Genomic DNA, 10870 nt, shown 5'->3' on the forward strand with positions numbered 1-10870 from the left:
AACCTGGATATCGGCGGCTTATAGTCCGGTGCGGATTGTATATGTAAAATTTTTATTTTGGAAAAAAAACTTGGTGGGTGCGGCTTATATTCAGGTGCGCTCTATAGTCCGGAAAATACGGTAACTATGTTTTCAGTAATATAAACATATTCCCCTTAAAAATTAATCGTTACTTTAAGAATTCGCCTTTTATATCTACGGGTCCTCTCACACGGAGTCGGCCATCTAGTGCCGGCATCTTTGTTCCAGTAGCCTAAAGTTGTACAAAGTGTATCAGAAAAATAAGGTGTCTGCCGGTTCTGGCTAACTGTAATGTGCTTAGTTAGTAGTTTTGAGAAGTTAATTATAGACAAACGGAGAATCACACTTCATCATTTAGTCTGAGAAAAGCCGAGGGAGCGTCAGTCTTTGCCGTAAAAGTAGAGAGAACCTAAAGAAGCAACAGATTAGCTCCGTCCTCTTACGTCAACAAGTACGCCAACACAATGCAGAACAAGGACCGGACAATTGCTATGACATAATTTCCAAGAACCTCGATAGACTCAACAGGCTTCTTGTGCGGTTGTGACGACGACCTCTTTTGGGTCTGTAGCTTTTTTTTTAATGGTTATCGAGTGAAAAAAAAAAGGTGGATTGCTGATAGAAGCAGCCATCGTCATCGAGTCCTCGTCACGTAAAAAGACGCGTAGCAATATCCAAACAAGAGAGATGCGAACCACAAACATCCCGGTGAACATTTCATGAAGCCACCTCTGATGTTCCAGCTTTTATTTTTCTATCTTTTCAAACCGGCTGCTAGCTCATGCAAATGGAGCAGCCGCGACTAAAGCTTTGGCAGCGTTTCCTCGGTGGGTGTTAATTTCCCAGCTGTTGTACTGTCTGTCTACATATTGCCACCTGATTCTCTCCTCGCCTTCACCTCCCACACATTCTGTCCTCCTGCACATTCGCTCCTTTTCTATTGTTGGTCCCCCCCCCCCTGTGCTGCTTCAGTCTGTGGGTCAGGGCTATAAAAAGGATGAACTACGCCAGGTAGCAGAGTACAGGTGGGTTACACAGGCATGAACATCCTCTTTACCCTCCTGTCCTTTTGGTCTCCCACACCGTGCCGTCTATTCTTTGCTTATTTTCTCTCGTCTCCTCCTCCATTGTCCTCATCCTCATTTTTCCACGTTCCAATTAAGTCCTCAACTCTTTGTCCACCTCTGACGTACTCGCCCTGCTTCATTCTTAAACTTTGCTGTCTCATTCTCCTCCTCCGTCTCCAGCAGCTCTCCTCCTGCCTCCCTATTTTTTTTCCTCATCACATACCTATTCTCCTGCCCATCATTTTTTTTTTTTTACTCCCCTCTCCTCTGCTCTTTTTTTTCCTGCTCCACAGGCTATCCCATACCTAACCGCAAACCTGTTACCAAGGCAACTGCACAGCACGATAGGAAACAGCAGCTCCACACACACACACACACACACACACACACACACACACACACACCACATCTGAGTTCACTTTACTGTCTGGTGGTTTCTTTTTTTATGCGCGTGACTAAGAGAGTCTGTGCAGCTCTGACTTGTTGCCGGGACAATAATAGACATGTCGTACACGGTAGACTGAGACCGCGGAGAGAGACTGACAGGCTGCGACAGAGAGGATGCAGACGTGTTCTCGTCGGCTCGTTCCTCTTATAGTGCCGCAGGAAGATGGTACAACCCCCCCTCCCCTGTAAAGAGTCCAAATGAAACTGTCAAAGGCAGCAGAAGCACCGTGGTTACACTCACTACGTAGCCTACAGTAAGTCGTACGAGTCAGGAAGTGTGGTAGGATGACTAGCAAATTTTTCCTAAAAGCTTCCCTGCTTATGAGGCCACACTCAGACAGGATCCGGTACTGCAGCGAAAACACAAGTTTGACCATTCATCTGAGTCACACAGTCAGCCTGAAATCTCTCTGAAACTGAGACTATCCAGGTGGATTCATGGACTACACTCTGATGCTCTACCTGTTGTGTTCTGGCTTTGTTTTATTTCATGAACACAGTTTCTAAATCTCGAGTCTGACTCGGTTGAGCGCCCCAGTATGTCAACTGGCAGAGTGTACGCCCCGTGTACGAAATCCTGAGTCCTTGCCGCAACAAACCGAGGTTCAACTCCAGCCTCTGTTCACTCTCTCTCCTTGCCTTCCTGTCCACAATGAAATATCCGCCTAGTCATATCTTAAACGAGCTGTAACTGCATGCTTCTGTGAGGCGGTAAAGTTTGTTTGGCGTTGTATGATCATTACACATGTAAAATCCTGCCGTCACATTTGATACTTTATTCTGAAATGTGTGTTATTGACGGCTGACGTGCAGCGTATGGCCTCACACAGAGCAGATCGCGGCTGACAATCTGTTGCTCTAGGAGCTGCAAAGCACGGCAGGCTTCCCTGAAAAGATGCGAATAGATTATCTTATCGTACCCGCATGTCGACCACATGACGGGAGGAAGCATACGAGGTGGAGAGCGATTATATTTCCATGCAGGACCGGACTTGTTGACTGTGGGGTAAATTTGAAACGGTGATACCTCACGTGATGATGATGAAGATGATCTGGTATTTTCGTAGATTTGAGACAAGCTAACTCACCATGGCTCTCTCTCTCTCTCTCTGCCTTTATCAGAAATGAGTCGCCAGACTGCCACCGCGCTGCCCACAGGAACCTCCAAGTGTCCCCCATCCCAGCGCGTGCCCACCCTGTCAGGCACCACCGCCTCCAACAGTGACCTGGCCAGCCTGTTCGAGTGCCCTGTCTGCTTCGACTATGTCCTACCCCCCATCCTGCAGTGCCAGTCCGGACACCTGGTATGTACTGTCCAGCCTGGAAAGTAAGCAGAGCCGATTGTCGTAAACGGTATATTTTGTTGTGCACACACTGCATAAAGTTAAATGCAGCGAGAAATCATTGTGCCCGAGATTCCCTATGAGGAAGCGTAGTTTTATTACCGGGCTAATTTCACTGTTGATTTACTAGCACAGTTTCCTATTTTGTGTTACCACGGTTTGTGAAGACCCATCAGACTGTGATGCTGTTGCATCCAGGTGCTCCAGCTACCAGTGTGTATAAATAGTACAATATAAATTGTGCAAAGTAACATTTTAATAAGGTCTGGGGTTCAGTCATACATCAAGATAACAGCTGTAAGAAGTATTAAAGTTAAAAAAACAACAATTATTTATCTAATCATGGTTATACTTAAAGTATTATTTAAGGTTTCATTATGTGAAAGGGTTCAAAGGATATAGGTCAAACATTTAGTCCGATGGTGTCCCAGGATGGAGCTTAAATACAGGTCTATTAATCAGTAGTTTTGCTCATGAGTCGGGGAAACGGTCCACACAAACCAGGTCCTCAACATATACAAGTCATCCTTAAAGCAACATTATGTAGAAATTGGTGTTTTTGTGATTTAGTGTCAAAACTACAGTCGACAACAACACGAGACGTAGCAGCCCAGCTCGGCGTCTGTCTTTCAGGCTTATTTCACAAAGCGGCGACTAAAAGTCAGTCCCAGATTTACTCTTGTCCAGAGGCCTCTCGCTCGGTTTCTCGATGTCTTCTTTTAACTTCTTGGCTTCGTCCATCAAAGTCCTGCTTTTGAAGAGGCTGCTGAGTCCAGATACATTGCATGCTTTCCCAGCTCCTGTTCTGGCACGACACTGACTCCTCTCCTCGTCAGCTCTCCCCCCATGCCAACAGGAAACTTTCACAATAAAATATGATCCAGTTTCACCAAAATCAGTGAAATAGTTGTCCGACTAGTTCAGGATCGTGTACATGGCAGAAAAGTTACACAATGGCACGACTTGCAGATTTGAAGAGCACCATGAAGATATCAACCTGACTCAGAAGGTAATCGAAGAAACACTAACTGTGTTATCTGTACCTTTCCAGGTATGCTCCAACTGCCGGCCCAAGCTCACCTGCTGCCCCACCTGCCGAGGCCCCCTGGGCTCCATCAGGAACCTGGCCATGGAGAAGGTGGCCAACTCAGTCCTCTTCCCCTGCAAGTACGCCTCATCGGGCTGCGAAGTAACCCTGCCTCACACCGACAAGACGGAGCACGAAGAGCTGTGCGAGTTCCGGCCGTACTCCTGCCCCTGCCCCGGCGCCTCCTGCAAGTGGCAGGGCTCCCTGGACGCTGTCATGCCTCACCTGATGCACCAGCACAAGTCCATCACCACGCTGCAGGTCAGACAAAGAGCCAGAATCACCAAATTTTTAAAGACCAGACTTTTTAAATGTTCATGATTGTTGGGTTTCTCGAAGTAGATGTTCATGATTCTAAAAATTTGGTTGTATCCTGAAGAAATGATGACTAAACCTGTGAAACCTTCTTACTTCCGTCCAGGGGGAGGACATTGTGTTCCTGGCCACGGACATCAACCTCCCGGGCGCGGTGGACTGGGTAATGATGCAGTCGTGCTTCGGCTTCCACTTCATGCTGGTTCTGGAGAAGCAGGAGAAGTACGACGGCCACCAGCAGTTCTTCGCCATCGTGCAGCTCATCGGGACGCGCAAGCAGGCGGAGAACTTCGCCTACCGGCTGGAGCTCAACGGCCACCGGCGCCGCCTGACCTGGGAGGCCACGCCGCGCTCCATCCACGAGGGCATCGCCACGGCCATCATGAACAGCGACTGCCTGGTGTTCGACACGTCCATCGCACAGCTGTTCGCCGAGAACGGCAACCTGGGCATCAACGTCACCATCTCCATGTGCTAAGAACTTTTCCGAGAAGAAGAGGGTCAAAAAGTTACAGATTGTCAGGGCGGGGGCGTCTTTTAAGGGGGGAGGGGTCAAATCAGTTGTGACCTCACAGCGGCCCCTCTCTCTCTCTCCCCCCCTCTCTGCCTCACCCCTTGAGACGTGGAACTGGACTGTCTGATTGGGCAGCCGCGGAGGCCCCAGGGGGTGGGATGGATGGATGGATGGATGGATGATGGATGAGTGGAGGAATGCATAAACACAAGGACATAACTGTGTAGTGATGGTTATAGACTCCTAAACACACACACACACACGTAAACATATACGCGAGACTCGTGCACGCACACGCGGTCCCGCCGTCTCTCGTTCATAAACACGGACGCAAACTGAAAAGCTGTTCAGTCAAACTCTTCAAGTGATTTTTTTTTTTGTTTTGTTTTTCCCACCACTCTCTCTTTTTAGTGTCTCTCTCTCTCTCTTCTTCCCCTCAGTCATCCTCAGACATTTCAGACACTACAGCCCTCCGACCGTCGCTCCAAAGACGCCGGAGGCTCTCCACCCACGACAGCTACACCCTGAGGAAAAGGCTCAAGCTATCTTTCAACATGGACTTCTGGTCAGTGCTGGGTAGCCAGCTAGCTACCTTCGACATCCCCTTACCTTTACTCCCCTCTTCCGTTCCCTGCTGTTTTTGGATTGAACGGTTCACGCACTACCAACACATGTAGGCCTACGACTTCCGGTTTCACCGCGGCGGGCGTCTTCATGTATTCACTAGCTCAAACTGGAAGTTCCTTACCGCAGTTTGTTCTCTGGGTATATATCTTCACATGTGACTGGCGTGGCTATCGATGGCTGGCTGGGACCGGAACCCGACCCATAAGACGCCCCAAGAAATATGTCCAGGACTGCAGTAAAAGAAACCAATCGGATCCATGTGAGGCTCATCCGGTTTTCCCTCCGGTCCACCACAGCGGGGCCACCCTAGGCTAAAGATTGTGCATCGGACGCTCTTTAAATAGTTGACTGTCGTTGTTGATAGTTATTAGAACAGACTCTTCTGCTCTCATACTGTACGGATTTAAGAAGGCCCTCAGCTTCATCACACGTTTGTTTTCACGGAGTCACGACAGTGCTCTCTCTTTGTCTCTCACACACTCACACACACACACACACACAGACACACACAGGAGTGTGTGTGAGGATCAGAACGAGGAAAAAAAAAAATTTGCATTTCAGTCGAGTCAGTTTTCTTTTGAGGTTCATTTCTCGAGTCGTTTTAATTATTTTATGTCTTTTTTTTGTATGAGGAGAGAAGAAGTGTGTGTGTGTGTGTGTGTATGTGTGTGTATATGTGTGTATGTCTGTGTGTGTGTGTGTGAGACGGACATGTGGCAAACAGCCTGCTCACTTTCTCCCTTCTCTTCTTCTTCTTCTTCTTGTTTCATTTCTACTCTTCTGCCTCCACCTTCTCGCTCTGTCGTCTGCCAGTGTCGGCCTCAACCACTGATTGACTGATCACCCAACCAGGAATGAGGGACAGTTTCTACCGTTAAAATGTTGCTAATTGTTATTAATAAATGGAGATTATCATAATTATCATTTTTTGTAATGACTTTTAAAAACAGATTAAAAGGCAGTTGCAAAACACGTGGCTAAACTTCAGTGTTTGTAGTTTAAAAAGCAAGTTGTGTCGTTCTTCTGAAGATATTTTTCTTTTTTTTCTTCCGAGTTGGATTGTTCTTTTGTTTTTGTTTTTTTTCCCTCATCTATTTGTCTCTCCGTCCTCTTGTTGTGTGGTAAGTCTTTTTTCTTTTCCTTTTTTTTGTGTCTTTTGAGGAGGGAGGGGGGTCAAGCCAATCATCTCTCCCTTTTCTCTTCACGTGGAGTCTCAGTAATGTTGCTGCTCTCCCTCAACTCCCTTTTTTCTGTTTAATTTGTCATTAAATAAATCTATCTTTTTCATACCTGGTGCCTTTTTTCTTCTTTTTTTTTTTTTATTCATAGGCTTCACATCCTGATTGTGGCTGTTTTTTATTTATTTATTTTTTTACTGATTAATACTTGGAGGTAGACTTGGCCAAACATATCGGCACTCCTGCATTTCTGTCACATCACCACTTCTCAAAGAAATGTTGCAGTTAGGACTGGGTATCGATTCAAATTCCAAGAATCGATTCTTGGAATTATCATAATCCGATCCAATCCGATCTCGATTCAGGTTAGTGTTATTAAAACCATTTTTTTGGTCGCCTGAAGTCCTTGTTTTCAACAATGGAATACGGGCGCATATCTTTGCAAATGTAACCCTCAATCGCCTCGGTTATTTTAAGAGAACGTACAGAAGTGGCTGGTAGTTGTAGAGTTTTCCTTGAGTGTTCTGTTGTCTGTAGTTTTATTATATTTCCAGTGAATTTCCATTTTTCCCACGTTCATGAACGCATCATAGTCATTCCGACGGCCATTGAACGCACCTTCAATTCAATGACACGACTAGTGGGGTCAAAGTTAACCGGGGGGAAATGTATTAAAATATTAATTTAATTAAGTCGATCTTTGGGTGTACGAATCGATCTTAAGGAATTAATATGCAAATCGATTCAGAATCGTAAAATCGAATTTTTTCAAAACAGGCCTAGTTGCAGTCACAAATACTTTGGTATTTTCATGTTTATTATTATTTTCATTTTATTTTTTTGCATTGAAAGAACACAAAAAAGCCAAATCTAAGATATTTTACACAACACTTTAATATTTGGTAGCAAAAAATAACTGAAATCGGTCGCTTCCTGTAACCATCAGTGAGTTTTGGACCTCTCTTCTTTTGCCAGCTGCTCCAGATCTTGATGGGTTCCTTCTCCCAAATGCTGTTTTCAGATCTCTCCACAGACACTCTATGGGATTTAGACCTGGACTCATTGCTGGACACTTCAGAACTCTCCAGCGCTTTGGGTCATTGTCCTGCTGTAAGACCCATGACCTCTGACGGAGACCCAACTTTCTGACACCAGAATTCTTTGGTGGCCTTTAGATTTCATAACGGTGTGCACACAGTGAAGACGTCCAGTGCCCGAAGCAGCAAAATAACCCCAAAACATCAGTGAACCTCCACCATGTTTGAGCGTAGAGACTACAGAGGCGTAAGAAACTCACTGATGACTGAGTAGAATCATGTTTCCGTCGTCTTACAAACAAGCCCTTCATATCTACAGTGAGTCTCTCTTCAAAGTCTGATTTCTAGCTTTCGATCATATCTTACAATCTTTCTCAGCAGTTGAAGTTTGAAGTTTTTATCCGAGCACTTGAACTTCTTGTTCGTGTTGACCTTTAAAGGACCGGTGCGTAGGATTTAGCCGCGCCAGTTGAACCTGGCGGTCTCCGTGGAAAAGGCTCCTTCTAAAGGTAACTAAAACAGGACAGTTATTTTTCTTTATTTATTCTTTATTTATCAAAGGATAACCCCTTGAAATGTATCATCTCATTTTCGAGGGGGTCCTTGTTGCCAACAGAGATATACAATGTTTACAGACGATACAAAGACGCAGACACCCATTCACCACAATGCTCCAATAGGCCCCTCCCCCATACATATACATGGACAAAATAAGAATGACACAGAACACAACTGCAGCAATATAAAAGCAAAACTAGGGCTATTTTTATACATATGCACACATGCACACAGAGCACTTATGCATGCCCACCTATAAATAAAATCAAAAACAAGAACAGGATGTTTGGAAGTTATTGTATGTGAATTATTTTCAGGTAGTTACATTCCCATTTCATCCATATTTTGTAGGAGCCCATAAATCTCACACACTGGACCTTTTTAAGTCGAGTTTCAATGTTGATCTATGTTTCGATGACCACTGGGCAAACGCAGATTGCAGCTGAAGACCGTGCGATGGGATCAAAGACCAAAGCAGGTGGTACTAGATGGACCTTGAGGCAAGATTGTTCTGTCAGGTGCTGTTTTTTAAAATTTCTTTTTAAGGAAGTTTAAGTCTGAACTGAAGCTGCAATCAATTTGTAAGAGTGCCTGAAGAAATTGCTGGCATCTGTGTTCTTATGAGCGTGCACAAATATACAAAAATAGTCACTGAGCAGCAATTTTCTCAATAGGGTGTACGTCCAAAGGGGTTCAAGAGCGAGATGAAAAGCAGTAAACCAAGACAAACATTTTGTCTGAAGTGATGCATCAATAAAACAAACTTTAAGGAGCTTGAAAACTTGAAAATTTCAAAGTTTTCTCTAGAAATAAATGATTTGTGACGGTGCGGTTCAGAAGTTAAACACCTGAACGCGATGAACACGGTGTGATTGTGCTGAGCGGCCCCCAGCTGTGAATCTGTGCATCTTTTATCACTGCATCAGGGGAAAACTCCCCGTTTCAGCGAATCCTTTGGCTGAATGTGTCGACGCTGCTAATTCAGATTTCAAGTCCATTCGTCATGAACCGCGTGCGCTTTTTCATCGCCGAACACGTGAACACAAACTAAATCAACGCTGTCTGATGTTGAATTAATGCTTGAGTGTGGATTTCTAAATATAATGCCGTATGTAATCACAGCCTACTGAAGGATGCGAGTTCTGGTCAAAGCAGCAGGGAAGCTGGAGGTTTTTTTAAATGCACCCCCTGTCCTCGATGCATCTGTCAGCCTCCCAAGTTTATCATTGTTAAGTAGGTCTTTGGATGTAGGGCAGCCTGCGAGGTCAGATAGGTAGATCAGACAGGCAGAGAATAGTTTTCTGCAGCTACAGGAACACAAAGCTTTTCTGCTTAAAGTCACAGAGGAGATGCTGATGGCTTCACAGGGAGTGTACAAAATCTACTTGTAGGCAGATTTGCTGTCTGAAAAAAACACTAGCTCATCATTTTAAGACAAATCCAGACATGTTTCAATCTTTATTACAGCTCCTGCGATCATGTGGTCACAGGGTTAGGGTCCAACCTGTCTGCGGGGGCCACACCTAAAATGAGCTGATTTAAGAAAATACAGTATGAGCTCTGTGTGACATCTCATGGGCTTCTGGGAAATGATGTATGTTAAAGAGAGGATGTGTTGTTGCTCGCAGGAGGGAGTCCTGAGACTGGGCGTGTCTGCAGTGAACTCGCTGTGACACACATACAGCGTTCATGGAGGGATACGATGAATTACAGGTAATGTATGTTGTGGGTAAGTACAGAGTGCAACATTCACTGTACTGCTTTTAAACAGCAGCCCCCAGAGGCTGAAATCATCACTGCACCGAAATTCATTCATAAGACGCTCAACACGTGACGAGGCTTGTTGGAATGAGACCCTGAGTGCAAAGGTGGCACCAAAGAAAGAGGCTCATCCTCAGGGGAGCATGAACGGAAAATGCAAATAAGAAAAGTTGATATTTTTATGTATAAATTGAAACTTTAATACTGACAAACTGTCTGTTTTTGCTCTGACCATACAAGAAATCATCATACTTTACCTATGTTCATGACGGGAAGGTGGAAAGTTGAAGGTCGCTAAACAAATGTTTCCTTTTTTCTCTTCTACCTCCTCTTACTACTACAACCCCTGGCAAAAAAAAATTATGGATTCACCAGTCTTGGAGGATGTTCATTCATTCAGTTGTGTAATTTTGTAGAAAAAAAACAGATCACAGACATGACACAAAACCGACCCACGTTGTTTGTACTTGGTCCAGATTTTAGACTGTGAACAACCAGAAAAAACAAACATCGTGTGATGATTTACCTTCTTTAAGGAGTTTGATGATCCTCTGTTTTATTTGACATCTCTCGTGTTGGAGCCATGATTCATGTGGTGCAACAGCTCTCCAAGGTGTGATTGCTCCTTTTTACTTTTAACTGCAGACTAACGAGCAGCTCTAATCTGAGTTTTGGGAAAGAAAATTTACAGGGTCATTCCATCATTTTTTCCCTTTGCTTGGTCTTAAAAAAGTAACTGTTAGTGACTACCACAGTTTTTTCTTGATTTGTTTTAGTGTTTCATAAAGCCAGAAAGTTGCCATTTGAAGTGACTTTAGTTTTGTGTCAAGTCTGTGATCTGCTTTTTTTTTCTACAAAATTAAACACCTGAATGAATAAAAATCCTCCATAATATAGTTCCATCAAGAGTGTATA

At 44.5% G+C, this 10870-nt stretch overlaps 1 protein-coding gene across 3 annotated transcripts in view; it reads left to right on the forward strand.

Moving 5' to 3' along the window:
- siah1 (siah E3 ubiquitin protein ligase 1) overlaps positions 1–6715 on the forward strand; it is a 26722-nt gene extending 20007 nt beyond the window's left edge. For all 3 annotated transcript variants that reach the window (XM_019269698.2, XM_010743583.3, XM_019269697.2), the window contains exons 3-5: positions 2658–2839; positions 3930–4226; positions 4387–6715. In XM_019269698.2, coding sequence (XP_019125243.1) covers positions 2658–2839; positions 3930–4226; positions 4387–4758 — 851 coding nt within the window. In that variant the 3' untranslated portion in view covers positions 4759–6715. The remainder of the gene's footprint in view (positions 1–2657; positions 2840–3929; positions 4227–4386) is intronic.
- The last annotated feature ends 4155 nt before the right edge of the window (positions 6716–10870 follow it).

Source organism: Larimichthys crocea, chromosome XXI (assembly GCF_000972845.2).
Source record: "Larimichthys crocea isolate SSNF chromosome XXI, L_crocea_2.0, whole genome shotgun sequence".
Taxonomy (NCBI): Eukaryota; Metazoa; Chordata; class Actinopteri; family Sciaenidae; genus Larimichthys; species Larimichthys crocea.